The sequence below is a fragment of the Pantherophis guttatus genome, chromosome 8 (genome assembly GCF_059756535.1).
Source record: "Pantherophis guttatus breed Tessera chromosome 8, ASM5975653v1, whole genome shotgun sequence".
Classification (NCBI taxonomy): Eukaryota; Metazoa; Chordata; class Lepidosauria; order Squamata; family Colubridae; genus Pantherophis; species Pantherophis guttatus.
This window is the reverse complement of record NC_142070.1, coordinates 43,626,309-43,654,209: the sequence shown is the minus strand read 5'-3', so window position 1 is coordinate 43,654,209 and position 27,901 is coordinate 43,626,309. Positions and strand designations below refer to the sequence as shown.

Here is a 27,901-nt window from a genome sequence, read left to right as displayed (position 1 = left end):
AATTGCAATGTCAAGTTTAAAATTGCCTTTGTGTTCTTTGACTCAAGTGACGAATCTCCCAGTTACACTTTAAATAGTATTTTTCAATGTAGGCAAGAGTGCATTGGCAAATATAATACTATAAAAGCAAGGGCACTGGATTTCCACCTTAGTTTCATGACTAAATGGAAAAATTAGGATTCTTTAAACATATGACAATATCATTTGGTTCCTAAAAATAGTGAAATCACGATTCCTATTTGTCGAAAGTAAACATTTTGGGCCTTTCGGGACTGCATCTAATCCTAGAATCATGAACTGCTCTAACTGAATATAAATTGTATTTTCTTTCTCCATGTCCACTAAACTGAAATGAAACGTAACATTTTGGACAAAATACTGGCAAATTATGAACCTTTGAATTATTTTTTAAATTAACTGGAATATGACAATAATATAAGATTTTTTTTTTTAAAAAATAGATTTTTCAAATTATCAAAACAAGTAGAAAAGTTTATGAAGGTTTTGACTGAGGATAGTCAAATTAACCCAAAACACCAAGATATTCAGGATAGATTACTTAGTTATTTGTCCACAGGAACAATATAATTGTTGCTACTGAGTAGTACAATTTAATTAACTTTGAAGCATTTTAACCTGCAATTGGTTGATAACCTTATCCAAGATAAGAATGCATTCTGCAGAGAAGTACGACCATATACCAAAATAGAGATGGCAACATTTAAACAGAAATTTTAAAATCAATTAGTTCTTAGCCCTCTGGAATACAGTGTGTACACACATTCATGAAACTTTGGGCTTAGGAGAGTGGAGAGATCCAAATAAAAGTCCAAATCTTCTATACAGCAAATTAGGTAACCTGATCCACTGGCCCAACCTACTTCACACAGTACATTTGTTTTAAGAGTCACTATCTAAGCAAATTTGATCATTTAGAGAAGAAGCAGAATATAATTGTAAAGTAAATGAAAAAAAACGGTTGTGAATTTAAGTATGCATTGCATTATGGGGATGGGCAATAAATATTTCTGGGAGAAATCATCCATTAAACCCGTGATGGCGAACCTATAGCATGCGTGCAAGAAGTGGCACACAGCGCCCTCTCTGTGAGCAAGTGAGCCATCACCCCAGTTTAGCTATGCTGCACATGTGTGCGTGCCTTTTGCCGGCCAGCTGGTCTTCAGGGTTCTGCTGGGCATGTATGGGGGCAGGGCACGTGTGGGGGGGCACTGCGTGCACATGGGGGCCACATGTACACGTGCAGGGGGCATGTGGGGGGCATGCACACATGCATGGGGGTGGGGTGCATGCGCAGGGGCCACACGTGCATTGCATTTTGGGGGTTTGGGCACGCAACTTTGGGCACTCAGTCCAGAAAAGGTAGCCATCACTTCACTAAGCTGCCCAGTCCCTTGTGAGATGGAGATCATATTAAGTTTAATGGGGATTTAAAAATGCATCTTTTTTTAAATAAAAGAAAATAGTTTGACTATTATATCTAGTTTGAAACACAAATGGTGCAGATTTGTTTTCTCTTTCAGGGTTCTTTCTTTGAATACCAAAATATAAACAAAGAATTAATGATGACATATAGTTTGACCAGGGCTGTGGTCATCTTCAGTTTGGCTAAATACTTGGATAGCTTCAAATAAGACAGAGAAATGAACATGACATTGGTCCTGTCTTTTTTTCCCCTCTGACTTCCATACATTCAGCTGGAGAGTGTAAGGAAAGCAAACTGTTTAAAATTCTAAATCACGAAGGAAAAATGTCTGAGTTGAAATAAACGTGTGTAGTTTTCCTTTAGCCTCATGGTTTCAGACTTTGTCCAGGCTAAAGTTCCTTCATGCCTCCAGCTAAAATGTGGACACAGCTTTCCCATTTATCATTAAATTGCCCTTTTGCACTATTAACTATGCTGAGTCTCTAATTAAAAAGTGTTTTTAATAGACTGGTATGAAACATTCACAAAATAGTAAAGAAATAACAAGAATAGGCTCTCATCAGCTGTATTTTACAGCCTGAAAGATAATTATAAGACAGCATTTGGATATACTTTGTCTGTCTTTTTGACCTCTATACTTCTGGCAGGGCTATTTTTTGATTTCTAACAGATTGGACATCAATTAACATATTCCACCATCTGGCACCATCTATGTTAACACTTCATCTTAAGGCTGTCTAAGAACATTCTTCAAAATCTACTCTTTTCCTGCATTTTTATATACTCATTCTTGGAATTAGTTCAAACTAGACAGACATGGTGAAAATACATAATGCAAAAATCTATTCTATGGAATATATAGCCGTGTCAACATTAAATGTAGTATACTTTACTTACAAGTATAGTTGTTCCCTTCTATATGCACAAACACATAGCAAAAGAGAGAGATAATGGTATATTATAAAGCTGATCGAGTTATAGAACTACAGTTTTCTTAAAACAGTTTTAGAATTGCCAGTTACAGAATTTCCTTTAAATGGAAAGTTGAAAAGCCAGAGATACATTCCTGGAAACCCATTTTAGAATGTTCTCCATTTTAAGCATGAATAGTTCTATTAGGTTATACAGCTTAACTGGAATTTAAGTAAATTCTATTGTAACACTTATTGGAAAATTTAGACAAGACTGCATTCTACAGCCTTAAAACAAATTAGAACAATTATAGGGCAAAAATGCAAGTATTCTTGAGATAATGTCATTTCAACCACCGATGAGGTGGTTCTGCCCCAGGCGCCTGATGGACCTGGATAGGTTCCAGACGGAGCTTGGGCCATTTCCTGAGGCTCTGGCTCATGGATCGACTGAAGACCTAGTGGCCGCCTGGGATAGGGCAGCCACTGGAGCTTTGGACCGGGTTGTGCCTTTGTAGCCTCTGACCCGGCGCCAGTCTCACCTGGCTCCTTGGTTCACCGAGGAGCTGAGGGAGATGAAGTGCCAGAAAAGACACCTGGAGAACAGTTGGAGGGTCAGTTGCTCTGAATCCGACCGAACACTGGTAAGGTCTTATATTAAGACCTACCTGGTGGTAATAAAAGCGGCAAAATGTAATTATTTTTCCACTCTTATTGCATCATCAGATAATCGTCCGGCCGCCCTGTTTAGGGTGACCCGCTCCCTGCTCCACCAGGAAGCGCAGGAGGACCCCTTGGAGGCTAGACCGAGGACTTTGCACAGTATCTGTATGACAAAATCGCTCAGATTCGGGAACACCTGGACTCTGACTGGATAGATTCAGGGGGGATAATAGAGGCAGGTCTTGAGAATATTATCTGGGAAGAGTTTGATTCTGTAACTCCCGAAGACGTGGACAGGAACTGGGTAGACTGACTGCGGCCACATGTTTATTGGACCCTCCTGGTTGGTGCTGGCTTCTTGGGAGGTTATACGAGGCTGGCTCTAGGGGATTATAAATGCTTCTTTGAGTGAGGGTGTCTTTCCCGCCGCCTTGAAAGAGGCGGTGGTGAGACCTCTCCTCAAGAAGCCTTCCCCGGACCCGGCAGTGTTGGCTAATTATCGTCCAGTCTCCAACCTTCACTTTGTTGCGAAGGTTGTTGAGAGTGTGGTAGCACGACAGCTCCCTCAGTACCTGGATGAATTGGCTTATCTGGATCCATTCCAGTCGGGCTTCAGGCCTGGGTACAGCACGGAAATGGCATTGGTCACATTGGTGGATGATCTCTGGAGGGCTCAGGACAGGGGTTGTTCCTCTTTCCTGGTCCTATTAGACCTCTCAGCGGCTTTTGATACCATCGACCATGGTATCATGCTGCACCGGTTGGAAGAGTTAGGGGTGGGGGGCACCGTGTTGCGGTGGTTCTCCTTTCTATCCGACCGGTCGCAGTTTGTGTTGGCAGGGGGGGGGTCGACCCCCTTGAGGTCGACCCCAAGGCCCCTTGTATGTGGGGTGCCACAAGTGTCGGTCCTCTCGCCCCTTCTGTTCAACATTTATGTGAAGCCACTGGGTGAGATCATCCGTGGTTTCGGGGTGAAGTACCACCAGCATGCTGATGACACTCAGCTGTACATCTCCACCCTGGACCACCCCAATGATGCCCTTGAAGTGATATCCCGGTGCCTGGAGGCTGTACGGATCTGGATGGGGAGAAACAGACTCAGACCCAACCCATCCAAGACCGAGTGGCTGTGGTTTCTTAGGGTGCCGTCGGTCAAACAGTGTTGACTGGCGGCCCCCAGGGGAAGAGCCTTCTCTGTGGAAGCACCTGCCATCTGGAACGAGCTCCCCCCAGAGATACGGAGGATTTCAGACCTGCGGACTTTCCGCCATGCCCTCAAAACATTCCTATTCCAGCAGGCTGGCCTGGCCTAACCTCTTTTTTAAACTGTTTTTAAATTTTTTTAATTTTAAATTTGTCTTATAAATTTGGGCTGCTTTAAATTTTGTTTTCTGGGCCAATTATTACAGTTATTTAATTGTATTTTAATGGTTTTTAAATTTTGTATTTATGTGTTTTTATCTTGTGGCTGTTCACCGCCCTGAGTCCTTCGGGAGTAGGGCGGTATACAAATTTAATAAATAATAATATAATAATAAAATTTTTATAACGGTATATCTGTTGCCTTATCTTTTTTTAAAAAGTTTTCCTTAACTGAATATGCATTATAAATAGGCTTAATGAGTTACAACCTCAATCATACTGACATCCAAAGGGCTGTCCTAAAGTATAATTTTTGAATGAATAAGTGAGTAACAGTGCCCTATGGGTAGCAGATGGCACACCTATTTAGCACAAAGTCAATAAAGTACATGCTGGCAAACTTGTTTGATTGGTATGTTTGTCAAGGAAGTCTCCAGGACTTCATGTGCTAGATCAAAGGTTACCATTTTAGCTCATACTTGGTATTTTGCTGTAACAGTCACTATGTTATCAGCTGTCAGGAAACACTAGAATTGGTTTCAGCAAAACTACAAAGTACCGGCATTAGAGTGCATATGTGCCTGTACTAGACTACTTCCTCAGTCTCTAAGCAGCATTAAGATGTTAAGATAATGAATCTTCAGATTTTGCAAGAATTAGACTTTTAAGTCATATAATGCCACATGAGAAGAAGGATCCAGACACTGGCTTGCTGCCCAAGAACAAAACATAATAAAACTAACATTTGGAGTATAACAAAAGGAACTAGCCACTCATAGCTTTACCCACTCACTACAAAAGTCTGTTTATGGGCACTTTATATATTTTATATGAATTTTCAAACAGCGAATAAGAATTTAATTGCATAGAATTTAAATTAATTTGGTTATTTTAAAAATAAAAGATGTCTTGTTCACAGTACTGTAAATATTGTTTTCTTGAAAGGAAAAAGCAGACATTTATAAAATTATAAATTGAACAACTTTTAATAAATATTTACTTTTAAATAAAAATGCCAGCTGAGGGCAACATTTTTGGAAGGATAAGACTTCAACTAGATGATACCTATATAGTTTTGAAAAGTGCTTGACCGATTGGACAAAATTTCAATGTTTTATTACTTTACTAACATATTAGTTTTGTTTTAGGATGAATCCCCCACATAACTTTTAAGCAAGTGTTGTGTTAGAGGACTTGTTTTATGAATTAAGTCCCTTAAATTGACTTTATTTCAATAGTTATGCTTTAAAGCTAAAATAATATATTTCAATATTCAACTGATTTTTCATTTCAAAGAAAAAAACCAGCTTGTTTTAGAAAAATAAACCTCACTTTGATACCATTATTTATTATATAGGCTTAGGTCCTATGATTTAAAAAGAAGGAATTGATGGCAAGCCATGAATGCTTTGCTGATCAGCATGATTGACTTCTACATAATTTGTTCTACAAGTTGTGGTTAAAACAAATCCTTGTTTCCTGCGATAGGAAAAATGCAGCCATTTATACCTTTTGGCAAATTTAATTCTAAAACTAATCTATTGATCACTTGTACTGCTTACCAAAGCAAATTATATATTATTTAACCAAAAGTACAATTCAACCCGTATTTCAATTTCCCCATCTGTTCTACAATTATATACAGAAGTTCTGATGAGACTTTATGTGAAATTTCTTTAGTCTCAGTTTCTCCCCACTCATGTACTATTCTGTTGCTTAATTTCCATTTGGTTAAATTAAAAAGGACTAGGAAACAGGAAAGCTCAAAGATAAAAATCAAATGTAGTTGATGGCTATTTTTAATCTATTTGATTATTTCATTGTGTTTGAGAATCAAGATCATCTGACTTTGAGGTTTGTTTGTTTCTTAACAAGAAAGGCACATACTTGAACAAAATGCACCATATGGCTTAGTAAAATAAAGCTCATCTAGATGAAATATTTTTATTTCTCCACTTTTATTATTTGAAACTAGTAAACTGTATTGCCAAATTATCTAGTAAGACAATAGACAATATATAAGACTTCTGGTCTAATGAAAAACTCAGGCAATATTAGAATATGCAAATTAAAAGGTAGATTTCCTTGAAGACAAGATGTAGGTTGTACAGTACATGCGTCCTGAGTCTGGGCAAGAGAAGAGACAATATTTGCCTTGGGCAAAACTCAAAGGCAGGAAGTCCTAAATACCTTTCTAGGTTAAACTGCCCACCTAGCTGATGTTAGCAGATCCTCCAAAACCAAGTAAGTCTTTGGAAATTGAAATCTTTGGAACTTGCTTGCAGACTTTCCTAAGTCTCTTTACCCAGTCTCCAGATGACCCACCACAGTGTTGGCCAGGAGAGTTGATAGCAGAAATATGATAAATTATCTGCTGTTATACTTTGCATTTTAGATGCTGGCAATCTAAAGTTAATTCAAAATAGTAATAAATCCTTTAAATTTATGAGAATCTTGTGAGAAGCTGATTACCAACAGCTTCATATCTTTGCTAAAAATATACTAGGTTAGTCTGTTCATAAAAGGAGGAGAATGCCATGTAATAATTGTTAAAATACATAATAAAATACATTATTTAGTAAATGTATATGGGGGAGCTTTCCCCTCCCCAAATGATAACTCTAATCCTGAACAGGTTGCTGAAGCGAGACTAACTGTTAAATGCACTAATCATATATCCTTTTAAGATCTTTTACCCATCGTTGGTAAATGGAATAATAATTAACAAAATATGAAGATATTGTTATCAGTATGATAGAGATAATTCCATTGTTATCATACTGGAAAGATTTGAAACTTACACTGGATTCTATAATGTTCTCAATCACATTTAACCAATCTATGCTTGAATTAGATTTTCTGCTCTTTAATTGAGTGTCTATTTATTAGAAACAGTGCAGCCTCTGACTGCATTGTGTAATAAGAGGCAACCTTTAAAAACTGTTCAGAATTGGCAGCTGATCCCAGGATAACCGTAATCTTATTAATTAAAGCTGATATTTATCCCCATTATACCTGTACTGTGTCAATGCAATGGCTCCCATTCCATTTATGAAAGCAGCATGATTTACTTCCAAGGATTAAGTGCTGTTTTATTATTGTCCTGTGAATTCTGCTCATTCACAACTGGCAAAGTCTTTAAGGAGAGGATTTACGGTCACAGACCTTATCTGGCTTGGAGAGCTGACAGGCCAATATCTGCAGAACTTGGCACAAACCAATTAGTGAACCAAATGTCTCCTGCAAACTCCACTCCCCTTTCGTTCCTCTTTTATTTTCTCTGGGAGGGGCCATTCAACATCTGGCCTTACTCCCAAGTTGACCCCTGTTCTTTATTTGTTCCCTTCGTCTGGCAACTCTGCACATGCGCACATTGGGAACAGGCTCCAGCTGTTCATCTGCCTCATTGATGTCTGACTCTGAAGACATACAGCTCTGGCCCCCTCTCTGCCTGTGACACAGAGGACTGGCCCATGTTCCTCCTCACTGTCCGAATCTGCTGCCAGCTCTGCTGGCTGCTGGCGGGCCACAACAGCTAGGTTGGCAGGATCTGGGGTAAGAATGGGAGTTCACCTTGTCTCATGGTGCTTGAATCTCAAACTGCCAACCTTTCGGTCCCGAGCCCAGTATCTTAACTGCTAGTCTACCACTCTCTAAACTAAACTGAACACAGTAGTTATTATAGGACAATTATATGGCAAATAAAAATAAATTTTATCATTCACAATCAAGAATGCACAACAGCACACATTTCAGCTCAAGATACTTTTTTATATAGGAATCTAGCAAAATTTATTGGTACTAGGCAAATGCATCTACAATTAGAGCAGTTTGGCTCCAGTCCATAGAGAATTAATGATTTTTGATGCATATTGCAATGTAATGATTGCAGCCTCCAGGTAATTAACAAACCTCTTCTTCACTTGAATTCAAGTGGTTCATATGGCTGAGCTGTTCTCTTTAGAGAAGCTTAAATCAAAGTCTTTTACTTTTCATGTGGCACTTTCATTATAATAATGAAATAAATTGATTTCATTTCTTAAAATTCAAGGAAGCGGAATAAGTAATGTGTGCAAAACCTTCCTTCAATGAATTTGACCCCCAGTAGAAGACAAAGTACATTCAGAAAAGAATAACAGAGGTGTTAAAAGATAAAAACACTATTAAATCAAGCTCAACTGCTGATGACGTTGTGGATATATATAATTTTTATTAAAATATTGTCATCACATCAATGAACTGCTAGGTTAGCAGAAGCTGGGACAAGTAACGGGACCTCACTCCGTTATGCGGCACTAGGGATTCGAGCAGCTGAACTGCCGATCTTTCGATCGACAAGCTCAGCATCTTAGCCACTGAGCATCCCTTTAGTTTTGCCGTACCAGTCCTAATATTATTCACATATTTTTCATACAGGTACATATAATGACTCCGTCTCAAATGATTTTCTGCAGTTTAAATTCTATTTAACAATCCAAAGAATCAATTTACTGTAAAGTTCACAAAATAATATCTGCCAACTACTTACCAGTTTTAGGATTTATGTGAAAGAATCCTTGTGGATTTCCACTACTAATCTTGTAAGTGAGCTTTTCATTAGAGCTTGAATCTGAATCAAAGGCTTCAATCTGGATGATTGAAATGTCCTTGGGCGAATTTTCCATAACTTCTGGGTAATAAACGGGCTGCGTAGTTTGTGGAGCATTGTCATTAACATCCCCAACTTCTATGTAGATTTCAATGAATGAAGACAGAGGAATAACACCTTGGTCTGTTGCATAAACAGTTAGCCAGTAATGAGAAGTAGTCTCTCGATCAAGCAGATCAACAGTGAATATTGTACCTGTTTAGAAAGAGATTAAAAAGGATGAAAACTTTTGTATGAAGTATCAGAACTAACTTTGTAAGTTTTTAAATGCTTTTTCCCTATAGGACAGGTCAAAATTATTTTTGCTACTCTCTAAAGAAAAAAAAACAGCTTCCTATATTTATATAAAGTATAATGTTCAAGCCAGTTAATTACAGATGGGAAGTAAAATTCAAATCTTGTTTAGTTATTATGAATCAGCATTATAAGAAAGAAAAACCAGCACAATTAAATGTACATATAATTGTCTATATCAAATATATCCCAAATAATATCTGAGCGGCAATGTTGCCTAAGCTATCAACACAGTTGATCCATATTCATGTGCAAAAGCAGGAAATAAGTACCTTAATGTGTAGTAGTACTATAAACAGGTTGCATACTCTGGTTAATTCTCATCAGTTCTTTAGGAGAATTACAAGCTTGTGAGGAAATAGTCCCTTGCATTTCTCGGCCATGGCTAACAATTATAGCCAAAAAACCGATTAACATACTATGTTAACATGAATGTCATCTGTGTTTCTTCTCACAGAAAGGAACCTATGAACTTCAATCTTTCCCCTTACTATTATCCTATTGATCAGATTTAAACAATACCTGTTCAGATGCATTAATGATAAGGCTGGAACTGAGTACTGTATTTCCATGAACTCAATCCAAAATCATAGGAACTGTTTAGTGAAACCCTGCACTGATTGACAGGTAAAGCGGATAAAGAACCTAAAGTTTAGGCACTGGGAAATGTGCTCTCCTCTCAGGACACTTTGACCCAAGATGAGGATAGCTGCCACTTTTTGGCTGTCCAGAAGCTTGTAAAAACTGTGTCCTAGACCAACGGCTCTCAACCTTTTGGGCACCAAAGACTGGTTCCATGGAGAGGTTTTTCCCACGGATCAGAGGGGGTGTGCTTTCCTATGCTGCATGCATCCAGTGGATGGGGCTTTGCTTGTTTGTGTGACTCAGTTTCTGGCATGCCATGGATCTGTACTGGTCCATGGACCAGAGGTTGGGGCCCCTGTTCTAGACAGCGTTTGGGCCTTCGGTGCTGCAGTCTTCCAAGAACTGGGATTACAGACTTCTTGCGGAAATTATATAGAGCTGAAGGTGGAATTTGAAGACACCGGACAAGGTTGATTTTGCTTTCATTGGGGAATGTGACTTTTGTGGGATGTTTCTAATTTACAATATTACATTATGTGGTGTAATTCTGGTTTGTGTCAGATCCGGAATTACAAGAGACTTTGCCAATTTAATATAAATTGACCTAAATAAAAGAAATTTATTTTGGAAGATGGACTTTGCATATTTCTTTTTTGAATGTGTTTCATCACTTGGAAACCTGATATATGTACAGTATTTCTGTTATTTTATGCAGTATTACTACTACTGTATTGGCTATGTGATGGCTGCTTCCATAAAAGATAAAACTGACTACAGTAGTTTACAAATGTACAAATTAAATAAAAGTCAATAAATTAAACCACACATTCAGAAGATCTGGCTACACCCATACATTAACAACACCCATACATTAACAACTAACCATTCTCCATATTTGGTTTTCACTATGCTTCTTCGGCGCTTCAATCCCAACATAGCAACACCAAAAAAGAATTAATGATCTTATTGATTAATATATTTTAAGTATTCCTAATTCCAAAAAAGTCTGACCATCATGTACTATATTGAGCTATACTATGACAGGACTTTTGGTCACCAAGATTTCAAATCTTTTTTCTCTTTTTTATTCCATGCTATCTCTTTCCCATGAAAGCATATTTGAAAAAGAAAAAACAACAGGCTATCTAATACAAAGACAGGACAAGGATAATAAGCACCAGGATTAACTCACTACAAGCCAACATTAACTCTGAAGGGATGCCTGGTTCAATTCAACCACAAAAACTTTTTAAAAATTGTTTCTAACCCTATCTCGTTTACTTAAAAAAACTTACTTAAAAAAAGATAACCAATTATTATACTTAGTTATAAATAGGTTTAATTTGAATTCAGTTTCAAATGTTATTTTAAAAATGTCTGAATTACCACCAGATGTCACTGCAGAAAACATTTATAAAAGTAATAGTGATGAAACAATATGAAAAGCAAGTAAGACGGGTAGTAACAGAAATTTGTATCCTGAACGTATTTTCATTTTTGTTCTTCATGCAAAAATGATCCAATTTTATTAGAGAAAAAACTGCTAATTGCTTTGAATCATGCAAAGCCAAGTTATTAATGCAGGTCAAATTGTCATTTATGTAACACAGCCAATTCAAATTAATACTTGCATATTTTAATCACCATCTACTGTAGACTGCAAAACAGAAAAGCCTTTACATCGTACATACAATATAGATGTATTATCACTAATATAATATTACACTGTCAGATTTTATTTTCCTTTAGAAATTCTACAAGAAGACTTAGAAAAAAGAAGAGCATTTCAGAGATAATTGAAGCTAGCAGGTATTGTCTGAATGAACTTGAGGGAACTGTGTTACAATGTCTATCAGCAGACCAGTGAAGAAATTATCACCTCTTTGATATCCAAAATATTTCCAGACAATCAGTCCAGTCGATTTGCAATTTTTTTGTAATTAGTTTCTCCCTGCATAATGGAGAAAGTAATGTGGCATAAGAGATCTTAACTGACAGGAAGAATGTGCTATATGCATGCCAGAACATCTCTTGAACTTCACTTTGATCAGAAAGAGTAGGGTAGCAACTAATTTTCCAGCTAATTTTATTAAAAGGAATAAGCATACATAAGCTTAGTTGGAAAAGGTGGTACCAGACTCCTCCAGGTTTTTTTTCTTTGTCGCAGTTCTTCTAGTCTAGTGTTTACAATTTGATCTTATCAGTGATTCCGGCTTTATCCTGAGAAAGCCAAGTCATGTTGTAACCCAGCCAACCCAGTTGAATCTTGCACAGAAACTAAAGATGACTCACCTTAGCAACAGACCCTGCCAATTATGTACTGACAAATAGCAACACCCATGATATTATTTTATGCAGAAGAGTGGGAAATATTCAGTTGGAAAGATCCATACTATCAGCCTTATCCAAACATTTCTAATATTCAAACCTATATATTTATAGCAAGTTGCAATGGTACCTCAAATTTATAGTGGAGCTTAAAAGTTTGTGAACCCTTTTCAATATTTCTGCATGTATATGACCTACTATGTCAGATGTTCCCCAGACAATTCTCAAAACTTGATAAAAAGAATCCAATTGAATTAGTCAAATACATACTTGTTCACTGATTTATTAAGGAATATAATTCAACCCTTAATACTGACTTGGAATCTCACTATATAGGCAGCACTAACTCATAGCATTTCATGATATTTTCTTTTACTCCAAAATAAACTTACTGTTTAGAGCAAGGTTTTTCTTTTTCTTTTATGTACACTGAGAGCATATGCACCAAGACAAATTTCTTGTGTGTCCAATCACACTTGGCCAATAAAGAATTCTATTCTATTCCATTCTATTTAATCTGAAGGAAAGTTTAATCTGAAGGTTTATATACAGTATATATTGGGAAAGCAAATAAAGGCCTTGTCAGTTAAAGGAGAAGATGGAAGAAATGATGGGTAGAATGCAAGAAAATACACAGAATGAAGAAATCAAAGAGTTACAGCTTAGCTGGCTCCAAAAGCTGTTGATCCTATAATTGTATCTTAAAATGGAAGATTCCCAGGATGTCTGGCAGAAGCAAAGAATTCTGTGACTCCTTTTTAATGACACCTAGCTTCTGAGGTATATGATTGTTGTAACATGGTACTTCAGAAAGAAATTTAGTATTAAATGCCAAGTTAATAATTATTTTATGTCAACTTTTGTCTCCTACTGACTGCATAGACAAATGCTCATTAGAATTTTACTGAATTGACTCTAGTAAAATAATAATTTGCAACTCTTGCAAGGATATGCCAGTAATTCCATCCATTCCATCTACTTTCATCAACCCGTCCTAACCTTAACCAAACTTACTTCAAATGCCCAAATAACAATGATCATTGTTTCAAAGCAGTAGTCTGTTTTTATTTGGTCCAGGAATCATTTATTAATTCTTCACTGTATTCTTAGTAAGTGTCTCTAACTCTATCTTTCTCAGGCTCCTTTGTCATACTACACACTTGTTTCAACTCTTTGTAATCTGTTCTGACCCTGTGAAAACATGGATCCAAAATCATATTAATCCGTGGGCCAGAGTTATTCCAGTGTTCTTAAAGTTCAACATATTTCATTGTTTTACAACAACTACAACTAAAGGAAGCCAGTCTACAGTAGAAACACAAATCCTTAGCATACAATAACTACTGTATTTTAGTTGGTTGAGACAGTAGTTGATATCTGACAATTATGTTACAAAACTGGTAGATCCTACAATATCTAGTAGATGAAGAACATTCTAGGATTGCTTGGATAAATCTGCACTAAGGCCTAGCTAAATTCCAGAGGAATTAAATGATTGTGATGGGTATTGATTGCAACCATTATTATGAATGGGGAGAAATGTGAGGGTGTGAAGTAACAAGCAGATTAATAGGAATACAGAGAACACAGCCCAAATTGTGTAAATTTGAAGAAATGTACAAAAACTGCTGTTCAAAGTAGCAGGTAGTGGGTAGTGACAGTTTAGTGACAAATCTGCAAAGAATAATCAGATAAATGGCTCCATTAGGACAGTAATGCAAATATATATTTAATCTTCCAGAGTTATACTATCAAACATCCAAGGTCACAGTGATGATTTTGTCAAAATTGACAAATTAATATGAAAATGATTTTGTTTAGGTAGGCAGACTCTATGAAATTAAATCTTATTACATTTTAAAGATTGCATCACCATTACAGTCAAAGGACAGATGTTCAAAACTACAATATAGAGGAGAAAAATGTAATCACTATGCCTTTTTGTGCTTAGCATGATAGTAGACATTTCAATGCCTACTTTATATGGGTCATAATTTCTGATTACTACAATATCACCTTACCCTTTTTTTTAAAAAAAAGAACCAAAATATTACACTAGTAAAAACAATAGAAATGTATATCTGAAAAGTAATAAGCAGGTTATTAGGCTGTAAGAGATGGAGAAAATGTATAACATTGACAAAGAAGCTTATTATGCTATTAGACAGGAAAGGGGTCCTCATCCTACGGAAAAGATCTATGTTGCAGAATATTCAATACAGAATCAAAATGTCAAATTGTATCTTGTCCCTCTAGAGACTGTTCCAGAATTCTTTTGGTACCTTATTAAGGAATCTCCATGGACCCAATGAAATCATAATAATGTTCCATTTAAAGTTGTATTTCTTTTCAGCATTATGTCTCAATAACAAATACTCATTCTGTACAAATATTTCATATTTTTCTTGAAAGTAATACATTCTTTCCCTCTTGTAGAGTTTCCTTAAAAATAAACACAAAACCTAGGTTAATATTTCTCTGAAGCTTTTCAGAAAGCTGTATTCCTGTGTCTTGCACTTGCTCCATCTTGACTGTTGAATTAATTATTATCATAAGGAACTCTGAGCTGACTAGCTAAATGAATCATTTAGCCATTTTCTCTTGATAAAGAAAACCACAAATGCAAAACAAACAATTTTTCTGTGCATGATGCTGTTTATAAATTTAACTCCAAGTCAGAAAAAAATCCTCTTAGAAGAAAGCTGGAAACAATATTTAATTGAAGTATATTTAGATACTTTTCATTTCTGTACAGCTGCTTGATATTCTGGAAAACCACAAGTGAGGAAATAGGTTAGCAGACAGCTGAAAATCTGTCTGTTGCAATTCCTGCCTTCAGGAATGATCCGCTCCCCCACCAAAATTTTTGTGGCTTTTACCATTATTTCAGTCAGGAAATCAATGAAGATCTGTTGTTCTTCCAGGCCTTGTTTTTGTTTCTTCGCTTAATTTTATTTTGTTTTGGTTTTTTGTTCTGTTGTATATATTTAATATATATATTTAGATTTTTCTGTGTGTCCCAGAAAAGTGAGTGTCCCTCTCATTTGGGAGCTGGGCAGAGAATGAATGAATGAATGAATGAATGAATGAATGAATGAATGAATAGAGCCTGTTATGAGACACAACTTTTAATTATGCTTATTGCATTGTGTAGCAATGAAGGCTTCAAAAAGATTACTTTGTAGTCTCCACTGCAGTCTCAATTTAGCAGGCAGTGTTATGTTCTAAATGTTTCCTTTCCTGGCACCTCCTCCAAGCCCTTTCTCAAGTATAAGGGTGTGGCCAAGGAACATTTATACTCATCTTACAAGAGTTATATATACTATCCTCTTCCTTGGATAAGAATAACCTAATTAGTTTAGTTTAGTTTAGTTTATTTGATTTATATACCACCCTACTCCCGAAGGACTCAGGGTGGTGAACAGCCACAAGATAAAAACACATAAATGCAAAATTTTAAAACAGAATAAAACCGAATTAAACAATTTGGCCGAAGACAGATTTAAAACACCCCAATAAATTAAAAACGAATTAAAATTTGCATTTTAAAAAGGGAAAAAAGGGAAAAATTAGGCCAGGCCAGCTTGATGGAATAAAAAGGTCTTGAGAGCGCAGCGGAAGATGCGTAGATCCGGGATCCTCCGTATCTCCGGGAGAAGCTCATTCCAGATAGTAGGTGCCCCCACAGAGAAGGCTCTACCCCTGGGGGCCGCCAGTCGACATTGTTTGGCTGACGGCACCCGGAGGAGCCCCTCTCTATGAGAGCGTACTGGCCGGTGGGAGGCTACTGGTGGCAGCAGGCGGTCCCGTAGATAGCCAGGTCCTAAGCCATGGAGCGTTCTAAAGGTGGTAACCAAGACCTTGAAGCGCACACGGAAGACCACCGGGAGCCAGTGCAGCTTGCGCAGGAGAGGTGTTACATAGGAACTTCATGTCGTTCCCATAACCACCCGCGCGGCCACACTCTGCGCCAGTTGGAGCCTCCGGGTGCTCCTCAAGGGGAGCCCCATGTAGAGAGTGTTGCAGTAGTTCAGGCGGGAAGTGACGAGGGCATGAGTGACCGTGCGTAAAGAGTCCCGATCCAGAAAGGGACGCAACTGGCGAATCAGGCGAACCTGATGAAAAATCCTCCCGGTCACGGCCGTCAAATGCTCTTCTAAAGATAGCCGTGAATCCAGGAGGACGCCCAAGTTGCGAGCCCTCTCTGTGGGGGCCAGTGATTCGCCCCCAATAGTCAGTGATGGCACCAACTGACTATATCGGGACGTCGAAAACTACAGCCACTCGGTCTTGGATGGGTTGAGTCTGAGCCTGTTTTTCCCCATCCAGATCCGCACGGCCCCCAGGCACCAGGACATCACTTCAAGGGCATTGTTGGGGTGATCCGGGGTGGAGATGAACAGCTGAGTATCGTCAGCCTATGGTGGTACTTCACCCCGAAACCGCGGATGATCTCGCCCAGCGGCTTTACATAAATGTTGAACAGAAGGGGCGAGAGGACCGACCCTTGTGGCACCTCACATATGAGGCTCCTCGGGATTGACCTCTGCCCCCCTGCCAACACAGACTGCAACCGGTCAGAGAGAAAAGAGGAGAACCACTGCAACACAGTGTCCCCCCACCCCTAACTCTTCCAACCGGTGCAGCATGATACCATGGTCAATGGTATCAAAAGCTGATGAGAGATCTAATAGGACCAGGACAGAGGAGCAACCTCTGTCCCGAGCTCTCCAGAGATCATCAACCAATGCAACCAATGCCGTTTCCGTGCTGTACCCAGGCCTGAAGCCCGACTGGAACGGATCCAGATACACCATTTCATCCAGGTGCTGGGGGAGATGTTGCGCAACCACACTCTCAACAACCTTCGCCACAAAACGAAAGCTGGAACCGGACGATAATTAGACAACACTGCCAGGTCCAGGGAAGGCTTCTTGAGGAGAGGCCTCACCACCGCCTCTTTCAAGGCGCCTCACTCAATGAAGCATTTATAATGGAGCCAGCCTCGTGTCACCTCCCAAGAAGCCAGCACTAACCAGGAGGGACACGGGTCCAACAAACATGTGGTCGCGTTCAGTCTACCCAGAATCCTGTCCATGTCATCAGGAGTCACAGGATCAAAGTCATCCCAGATAACATTCTCAAGACCTGCCTCAGTCATCCCTCCTGAAACTACCCAGTCGGAATCCAGACCTTTCCGAATCTGAGTGATTTTGTCATGCAGATACTGTACAAAGTCCTTGGCTCTACCCTCCAAGGGGTCCTTCCGCACTCCCTGGTGGAGCAGGGAGCGGCTCACCCTAAAAAGGGTGGCTGGGCGGTTCTCTGATGACGCAATAAGAGCAGCAAAATAATTACACTTTGCTGCTTTTATCGCCACTAGGTAATTCTTAATATGAGAACTTACCAGTGTCCGGTCAGATTCAGAAAGACTGGCCCTCCAACTACTGTCATGGATAATTGCTGTTATCTATGTATTGGTAATCACTCATTTAGATTAGCATCATGCACCTGATGTGATCCAGAACCTGGACAGTGCATAATATAAGTGGACAAATTCCCAAGCATGGATACTGGCCATTCATTTTATACTTTGTTTATTACAGAGGCTGAACTGAGTGACAAATCAAGTTCACATTTCAATTTTTGGCATACCAAGGCCTAAACAATTATCATCAGGCTATTCTGAAGACTGACCTTCTGCAGTGCTAAAATTTACATTAGGTCCCTTCTCTATGAGCACATTTTCTCTGAAATTATCTGCTCCCATTTCTGATATCCCTGAAACTTTTTATCTTCTCATCCTTGGCTTTTTATCATAAACAAACATAAATTATTTCTCTCCCCCTGCTTTATCCTTTCTTTTTAAGCCACTTTTTAACACACATCCTCTTTTTTTTTGGTAGTAATTTCAGCAATGCTGTTTTATTTTAATTTTATTTTGAGACCTGCTTCAGGATAATTGCATGGAAGGGATATTAAGATACAGAAATGGGAGGAGATAATTTCAGAGAAAATGTGCTCATAGAGAAGGGACAATCAAGACATAGGGAAAAATGAATCTGAAAAGTTGTAATCTCCTACTTCCCCTCCACACACATGCATACTTCATGTCCTCAGTTCAAGCTGTTTTGGGAGAAGGGAGGAAGACGATAGAACACAGGCATGGATGTTTTAAAATCCAGATCTCTCATACTGCACTGGAACACGGGAGTATATTTTCAGAGAAAATCAACGTATATAAGAAGAATATTTGATGTTTCTATGACTTGCTAATAATCTTGGGGGAAAAACATCTCGATTATTTCATATTATTTTTTCCAAAATAAACCTCATTGGGGAATGGAAAATTGATGAACTGGATGGACTGTGTGTGATCTGCAGTATGAAATCTACTCTGGTTCACTTATTTTTTGAAAAACCAGTGTTTAAAGCTTACAATGATCTTTTAAAATAAGTTACCATGTGAAGGGCATTGAAAATTATTTTCCAAAATTTGAGTAGTTATTTGAACCGCAGCTTAATCGCTACATGAGAACAGATAAGAAGACACCCGGTTACAAAAATCTCCTTTGTCTCTCTAGCATGAAAAACAAATACTGACACTACTTCAACAAGGCTACGGAGGAAGACAGAACAGGCCTTTTTTCATTAAAGGGTCTGGCAGAAATCTTTGATCTGATTCAGTTTTGCTTCTGCTGTAGACTTAGCAGGTCAAACTTCTGTTCTCAGTCTCCTGATCCAGCCTACTAACTTACCTATACAGATAGTCCTTGACTTAACAAGCACAATTGGGACTGGAATTCCCATCACCAGGTGATGCGGTTAAGTGAGTTATCCCATGACTGTGCCCAATTTTATGACTTTTGCCATGATTGTTAAGCAAATCATCTTCCCTCACTAGCTTTGCTTGTCGGAAGCTGGCTGGGAAGGTTACCATTGTAAATACATGCTAGATGTCAAACACCTGAATCGAATCACATGACTATGGGGATGCTGCAACCATTGTGAGTGGGAGGATGGGTACAACTTTTTTCAGTACAGGTAGTCCTCAACAGTTCATTTAGTGACCGTTCAAAGTTACAAAGGTGCTGAAAAAAGTGGCATGACTATTTTTCACATTTATGACAGTTGCAGCATCCCCATGGTTACATAATCAAAATTCAGATGCTTGGCAACTGTTTCATATTTATGACCGATGCAATGTTCTTGGGTCATGCGATCCGCTTTTGCAACCTTCTGACAAGCAGAGTCAATGGGGAAGCCAGAGTCACTGAATAACAGTGTGACTAACTTAACAACTGCAGTGATTCACTTAACAACTGTGGTCGTAAAATGGGGCAAAATTCACTTAACAAATGTTTCACATAGCAACATAAATTTAGGGCTCGATTGTGATTGTAACTCAAGGACTACCTGTACCATTATAAGTTTGAACAGTTTAAATAATTGGTAAAGTTTAAATAATTGGTTATAAATCAGAGATTACCTTTATAGTATTCCGAGTCAGTCATGCATAATGCAGACCAAGCAACCCCATTTTCACCACAGGAGAAGACCAAGAAAGCAGAAAGGAAGTCATCACTATTGACCCAGGTTGTTGGGGGGCAATATGCTGTCACTGTAAACCACTTAGAGAAAGCTGTAAAGTACCGTGAAGCAGTATATAAATCTAAGTGCTATTGCTATGCCTATTCATTGGCTTTATGACACTGCAATAAGCCATTCCCTTGAGGGCAAAGCCGTGCCCTGAAAAATAGTTTTAATTCCCCTATCAAAGGGGAATGTATGAAAAGTCAGTTCTGAATTGAATGCATAACCACAGTGAGCTCTTCCTTTTCTTCCATTAATGGAGAACTATAAAGGACATTTCCTTATGACATGCTGACATTCGAAAAAATGATAGAAGGAACCATTTTTGTTTGTTTGTTAAGAAAACTTCTTTGTTTTCTTAAAAAACTATTTAACGTTAGCATGCTTTCCTATGTCCTTAGCTGTGCCAAATAGCTGAAGGAATTCTCCAACAAATGCACTAGATTATGTGTTAAAGCTTGGCATTTCAGAATCCCTTTCTCTTCCTGCCAGAGCAAGAACGCCAATTATGGCAGAAGTCTTCAAACTTGGCAGCTTTAAGACTTGTGGACTTCAACTCCCAGTTGAAGTCCACAAGTCTTACAGCTGCCAAGTTTGAAGACCTTTGAATTATGGTGAACAACTGGCTAACATAACCAATTAGGATCTGTTAACCCACCACCAAGGACCAAATTGAATCTGATCAGCGAAGAAATAGGAAAATAGAATAGATTGGACAGAGGAGTTTATTTTATGCTGTTCATCAGAAGAATAGGGAGGTACATGGAAGTTTTTTTGTAACCTGGAGGGCCATGCTTGTTTTATTCCCCAAATTAGGAACTATACATGTTACAACTGCCAGATGATCACATTCCTGAAGAAGAAGGTAAAAGGCAGGGCCGGATTTTCCTATAGGCTAACTAGGCTTCAGCCTTGGGCCTCAAGATCAAGAGGGGCCTACATTCAAATTGTTAGCAAAATTAAAATTACACTTTCACTATAGGTGAAAGGGCCTCATAAGTGGAATAGCCTAGGGACTCTTTTCATCTAAATCCGGCCCTGGTAAAAGGCCTAGAGGCAAGACTCTCTAAACCTTATCAAGTAAGGTTATCAAGTAAGATAGGGAATGCCTGAATCAGACAAATGAAGCACTCAGAATTTCACCAAGAAGCCTTTGAAAAGGAAACCCAGCATGAGGGTATGGTGAGATGCAGCAATATAACACAAAGATTCAAGCCTCTCAATACAAGTTCTTATAATATGGACTGCATTATAAAAATAGATTTCAAGATTCATTGTTGATCTGTAACATGCTTGAGAGACTGAGGAAGATGACTACACGGTCTATAGTGAAGAATTCTTGCTTCTAATTCCAAAGAGGAGAACACTACAGTAGTCCTCAAGTACAACAGTTCATTTAGTGACCGTACAAAATTACATCACTGAAAACTGACTTAAGAGCATTTTTCATATTTACCACCACTACAGCATCCCTATATGATCAAAATTCATATGCTTGGCAGCTGACTCATATTTATGACGGTTGCAGTGTCCAGGATCATGTGATCACCTTTTGTGACTTTCTGACAAGCAAAGCCGATGAGGAAACCAGTTTCACTTAACAACCATATTACTAATTTACTATCTGCAGTGATTCACTTAACAACTGTGACAAGAAAAGTTGTAAAATGGGGCAAAACTGTTTTACTTAGCAACAGAAATTTTTGGCTCAACTGCAGTCATACGTTGAGGACTACCTGTACAACTGTTGGTGGTAGTGAACAAAGACTCCCTTTTGAAAGAGAATAATGCAACAATCAATTGGCCACTGATGGGGTGTGTGGAAATTGCCCTCCTGTACACACAGAATATGGGGTATGACTCCCAGGACTCTCTAAATCTACTGACAAATATTGCTTCCAACCGATCCACATAGAAACAACTAACACAATAATTTGTTACAATAAGTAACCAATACAATAACTTCTTGGCAAAAGTAAACAGGATTATTGACAAATGTCTAATTAGGTTATTGAAAGGGAAAAGGGTTAGGTTACAGAAATCTCAACAACTGGATATTTTCACTTGTTCCCATTTTATCTCTAATTCCATCAGGATGGACAATTCTTAATGAACCTGATGGACAGCAGAGGTGGCTAGCCAGTTTACTAATAATGGAGGAATTTACAGGTTTTATATAACTTTAGTAAGGTTTTATAAACTTTTATTCATTTTTTTGTGTTCTGAGAAGTACATAGCTATTAACCTGAGAAATACTGAGCAGACTAAAGGGGCTGGGATATACATAGTGTTTTATTCACTACTTATTATCAAAAGATATGCTTTAGGAAGAGGGAAAATATCTTTAGTGAGCAATGGGCTCCACCAATGGTGCCAAAGGAAATGGTTTCGATTTTTAAAAACAATAAAATAAAATAAAATGAAATGCACTGCACTGCAGGGATGGAGTAAAGAGTAGGCAGGATGAAAAAGGCACAATAATAAAGAGCACATAACGCAGGTAGGAACAGGTCTATTTATATGATTCCAGTGTCTTCATACAAATCTACTCAGCATGGAAAACAAAGAGGAAAAACTAAATGTTTTAATGCAAGCCAAGAATGATTTAATAAGCATTAATGAAATTTGGTGGGATAAAACTCGTGAAAAGAATGCAAAGATTGAAAAGCATAGTAAAACAAACTGACTACTGAAATGGAGAGGAGAGGACGGGTTGTGTAATACATGAAGGAAGAGCACACTCACACTGACATCCAAAATTTGAGCATAAGCGTCCTTTCATGTGTATTTGGGAAATACACATACCCACGAAGGGGAAACAATATATTACAGTACTGGATAGTGTGCTGTAGTCTGCCAAGCCAGGCAGTCCAGAAGAGAGTTATAACTTGGCAAATTCTTAACTACTAAGATAGGTATCTCCTGGAAAAACCAACTTGATCAAAACTTTAAAAATGCAGTTGGACAAAACCCTAAAATTTCTCAAGTGATTTTTGTTCATTTTTAAAAAGCTGATGAGAAAATTAGAGGATTAGCTTTCTTAAATCTGATCCTTAAAAAAAGGTAAGAAGTAAAACAGGATATTTTCTAGTTTTCCACTGCTTTTCCCTCTCTGGTGATCTTAGTGTTCAAGAGAATGACACTGACAAACTGGACACTGACAAACTGAAACCTAACCAGAAGAGAAAAAATATAGATGACTGAGGCTTGACAGGAAAACCTCTTGAACAATTGGAGGTTTTGAGTATACTTAGTCTTTCAGTCAACTTAAATAAGATTAAAGCAGGTAACTAAAAATTAACATAATTTTGAAAAAAAAACCCTCAGCCTTTAAAATATAAAAACTTTGCGATGATTTAAGACTTGTTTCTCCTACTGAGAAATGAAGGCCAGAGCCTATAAAACTAAGCCAGAGCCTGGGGAGAGTAACAGACCATCTGCAGTCTGCCTCCACATGAAGACAGATTTTTTTTTAAAAAGGGGTTTTTTTTAAGCTGAGTTTGATTTCAGGTGATTGTTAGGACATCTCCATGTCTGTACAGTTTTATTGGCAATAATAGGGTTTGCTATTGTTGTCTTCTAGAATGATTTTTTTCTTATCTTCTAGTCTTGCCTAGTAGTCTCCCGTGCAAGTATTAACCACATCTGACCCAGTGGTGGGTTCCAACTTTTTTTACTACCGGTTCTGTGGGTGTGTCTTATTTTGTGGGTTGTCATGATGGTCATGTGACTGGGTGGGCATGGCTTTGTGTTCATGTGACTGGGTGGGCATAGCTGGGTGATCATGTGACTGAGTGGGCGAGGCCAACTTGATGTCACTCAGGTTGAGGGTTAGGGTTAGGGGCCTGGCCTGTCCTGTCCTTGCCTCAAAGGCCTCAATGAGATACAATTTCCCTGACTATTTATTTACTACTACTTAACATCCAAAAGGAACACATTGTACTTACCTGAATGTTCTTTCTATGTGTGCTGCGTGAGAGTCCAAAGGAATGGGATATACCCAAGGTAAGTATCCCTAGGGTGGGGAGTAGAACCTTCCAGGGTCCTGTTGACTGGAAGAACCTGCTGCAAGACCCGTCTCCCAAAGGCCACCTCTGCCAAGGCAAACATGTCAAGTTTATAGTTTCGAATGAAGGGAATGAAGGGAGAAGGCGACGCCCAGGTGGCAGCCCTGCAAATCTCCAGTATTGAAGCTTGAGTGGCCCAAGCCACTGTTGTAGCTGCACTTCTAGTAGAATGGGCCATGATGCGGGCTAGAATAGGACAGGCCTGATGGTCGTAAGCCAGAGAAATACAAGCCTTGAGCCAACGACATATGGTGGATGGAAACACCTTCGTGCTCTGGGATGAAAGGAGACAAACAATGCCTCTGTTTTTCGGAAGGGTGCCGCCCTGGCGATGTATATGCTCAGAGGTCTGTGTACATCTAGGGTGTGCCATCGACCTTCTCTAGGATGTTTGGGCTTTGGAAAAAAATCCGTTAAGATGACCTCCTGGGCCCTGTGGAACCAGTAGTTGACTTTTGGCACGAATGTCGGATCCAGACGGAGGATGACTCTGTCAGGATGTATAATACACAAATACACAGCTGCAGCCATTGAGGGGCCAGATGGAGTATAGCCCCCTGGCTAAGGGAGATCCTGTTTGGAGGAATCCTCCAGGGAGGTGATATTGATAGGGTCAATAGATCCACAAACCAGTTCCATCTCGGCCAGTGAGGAGCTACGAGAAGAACTTCTGTGCCTTCCTCCAGGTTCTTCCTGATGACCCTCGGTATTAGAGTTATTGAGGGAAATGCGTACAACAGGCATTGGGGCCACGGACAATGGAGGGTGTCTGTCCCTTCAGCTCCTGGTGATCAGAATCTGGTGTAGAACCAAGGAAGTTGTGCATTCTCTGGGCTGGTGAAAAGATCTACCTGAGGTGGGCCGAATCTGGTTGAGAATTGATGGAACAGTTCTGGATGAAGTTTCCATTCTGCCTGATCAATGGTCTTTCTGCTCAACCAATCCGCTTGGATTTTGGAGGACCCATAGATGTGTTCCGCCCGCAGGGAGGACAAGTGTCTCTTCTCCCAGAGACTTATCGCCGCAGACTCTCGCATCAGCGCCCTGGAACGGGTACCCCCAATGGTTCACATGTGCTTTGACTGTGACATTGTCCATCAGTAACAGCACGTGTTGCCCTGACAAATGACGCTGGAAATGGCGAAGCGCCAGATGAGCGGCTCTCAGTTCCAGCCAGTTGATGTCCATGAGGAGGTCATGTGGAAACCACCAACACTGGGTCACTCAGAATTGTAGGTGAGCGCCCAATCCTAAAAGACTGGCATCTGTGGTAAGGGTCAGGTGGGTATGCTCCTTGAAGGAACAGCCCTGCTCTGGAGCTGTTGCTGTCTCCCACTCCAAAGATCTGAGTACCTTGAAATGAACTCTTATACATTTGGGGGAGTTACTGAGGCCCGCCCGTTGACTTGGTAATAACCATTGAAGAGGTAGAGAATGCAATCTCGCCCAAGGAACAATCAGTAGGCAGGATATCATTTTGCCTAACAATTGGGAAAGAAGCATCAAGGGAACCTGTCTGAGGGTTCTGACTTGCCTTATGGTGGTGCGGATGCTGGAATGACGTTCCTGGGAGAGAAAGATGAGGCTGGCCCGTGCTCCCAGATGGACCAGGTTGGTGGAAGGGGTCATGTGACTCTTCTCCCGATTCACCGTAAACCTGTGGTCTTAGACGGTTTGAACCGTGGTCTGGAGATCTAGATTCGCCTGTTGAGGAGATGAAGACAGAACTAAAATGTCATCCAGATAACATAGCAAATGTATGGGCTTCATCCACAAGTAAGCAGCCACCACGTCCAGACGTTTTGTGAATATTCTGGGAGCAGACGAAAGTCCGAAGGGCAGAGCTTTGTATTGGTAGTGCAGTCCCATGTAGGAGAACCTGAGAAATCTCCTGTGGGACAGTCTTATGGGCACGTGCCAATAAGCTTAGATCAGAGATCTATAGATGTCAAAAGATCTTCCTGTCTTATGCAGCCCAGAATTGTGTGCAGGGATTGTATTTTGAAGCATTTGTATTTGATGTGAACATTCAGCTCCTTTGGGTCTAAAATGGCCCTGCAGCTGCCCAATTTCTTTTGCACCAGAAAGAGTATTGAATAGAAGTCGGACCCCTAATGTTGAAGAGGAACAGATTCTATGGTCTGAATGGCCAGCAGATGCTGGATTTCGGCTTCCATCAGAGATCTCTTGGTGGTGTCCCGATGGAGTATTTAGATGATCCATCGAGGTGGTATGGAACTGAACTCTAGGGTGAGACCTAGTATTATGGTCTGTGATGGCCAGGTGTCGGTGGTTGTGTGTCACCAACAAGTTCCAAATCTGCTCAGGTGACCGCCTATAGGGCCTTTGTCGGGACAGTTATTTGGACCTATGGTACAGTCAGTAGCCAGCTCCTCAAAAGGGGAGTCTATTCTGTGACTGTCTGGAATGATCCTGAAAGGAAGGCTTGTCCTGTGGTTGATAAGAAAGTCCTTTGGTAGGCCGGGCTTTGAAAGCCTGTGTCAGATGCATGAAAGGACTGCCTGCGGTAAGGATATCCCAATCATCTGTCCGCTCGATGGGGTATGTGAGGGAGGACCTTCCTTTTTTCTTTATCCTCCTCCAAGATGGGATCCAAGGCATCCCCAAAGAAGGAGCCACCCTTGAAAGGGGCCGCTGCTAGACGCCATTTAGTTTTCATGTCTGCCTGCCAGTGCCTTAGCCATAAAAGGCATCTGGAGGTGACACTGGATGCTAAGGCTCAAGAAGCAAACTTAGCAGAGGTGAGGGTAGCATCTGCTGAATATTCTGAGGCAGCATTTAATTTATTCAAGTCCTGATGCAAACGGGTGTCCTCGGGTGACGCCCGGGATTGCATTTGACGTAGCCAAATTAGAGAACTACTAGAAAAGAAGGATGCCGCTGTGGCAGAACGAATGGCCCAAACAACTGCTTGGTGGGTCTTACAAGCAGCAAGCTCCGTCCTTCGATCTTCCGGTTTCAGGCCCTCAGCTGAATCACAAGGAAGGATGTTAGATGATGCCAGGCTGGCCATCGGAACATCAATGGTTGGAACTTTAAGGAGATCCTCAAGTTCTTGTTCCACCATGTACATTTTACAATCTATGCCACTATGGGCAGAAATGAATCCTGGCTGATTCCACTGCCGTTGTATGACATCGACAAAGAGCTTAGGGGATGGAACCAGCTCTTGCTCAATCACAGGCTCAGTAAAAAGAAGAGCCATGGGATCTTGAGGGTCCGATGATCCCCCAGGTTGCCCAATAAGTGCCCCCATATTGGCTGTAGTCTTACCCTTGTACAATAGTGTCTTAAATAGGTCATGACGAAACAGACCCGTAACAGGAGGCTTATCAGGAAAGACCCTCTTGTCCTCAGAAAAATTGTAATCTAGCATCTCCTCTTTGTCTCCATGGAAGGACATGTCACTTTGTTGTGAAGGTGAAGGAGAATGAGAGTCTAGAATGTACTCCTATCCACCTGGCCCATTGGAGGAGTGGGTCTTGGATTCGGGTCTGTTGCTGACAGTGGGGCTGAAAAACCCCATTGCAGAAGAGCAGCATCAATAATAGTTTGGGCAATCATGTCGCACAAGTCTTTTGACAGTGCAGTGCCCTGGCCTTCCTCCAGGTGGAGCCCCCACCCCGGGCGTAAAAGTGGCGGAGGCACAAGACCCCTGTGCTGCTGAGAGGAACCAGGCTCAGTAATGGCTGTGTCCTGTGGAGCCTCCATATCTGCTGCCTGCAGTGGCCGTGTGCTAGGAGAAGCAGAGGGAGACCAACCAAACTGACCTGGTTGGGATTCCAGAGTCAGAGGTTCCTTGCTTAATGCCTCAGCAGTTTCCCCACTGCAAGCAGAAGTATAATGTCGCATGCTAGCTTTTGCTTTTTTCTTGGCCATATCAAACTGCCTATCTAAGGCACGATGTCGCCTCATGGCATCTTTCTCAGATGCTAATGAAGTAGAGGCTTGAACCTCTACTGGGATCTAGTAACTGGTACTTTGG

At 39.9% G+C, this 27,901-nt stretch overlaps 1 protein-coding gene across 6 annotated transcripts in view; it reads right to left on the bottom strand.

The window, feature by feature from the left end:
* Positions 1 to 27,901, bottom strand: part of FAT1 (FAT atypical cadherin 1) — a 138,621-nt gene that overhangs the window by 59,777 nt on the left and 50,943 nt on the right. For all 6 annotated transcript variants that reach the window (XR_015729110.1, XM_034401509.3, XM_034401512.3 and 3 more), the window contains exon 3: positions 8,909 to 9,223. Coding sequence is in view for 5 of the 6 variants with exons in the window: in XM_034401509.3 (XP_034257400.2) it covers positions 8,909 to 9,223 (315 nt within the window). In the remaining variant the exon portion in view is untranslated. The remainder of the gene's footprint in view (positions 1 to 8,908; positions 9,224 to 27,901) is intronic.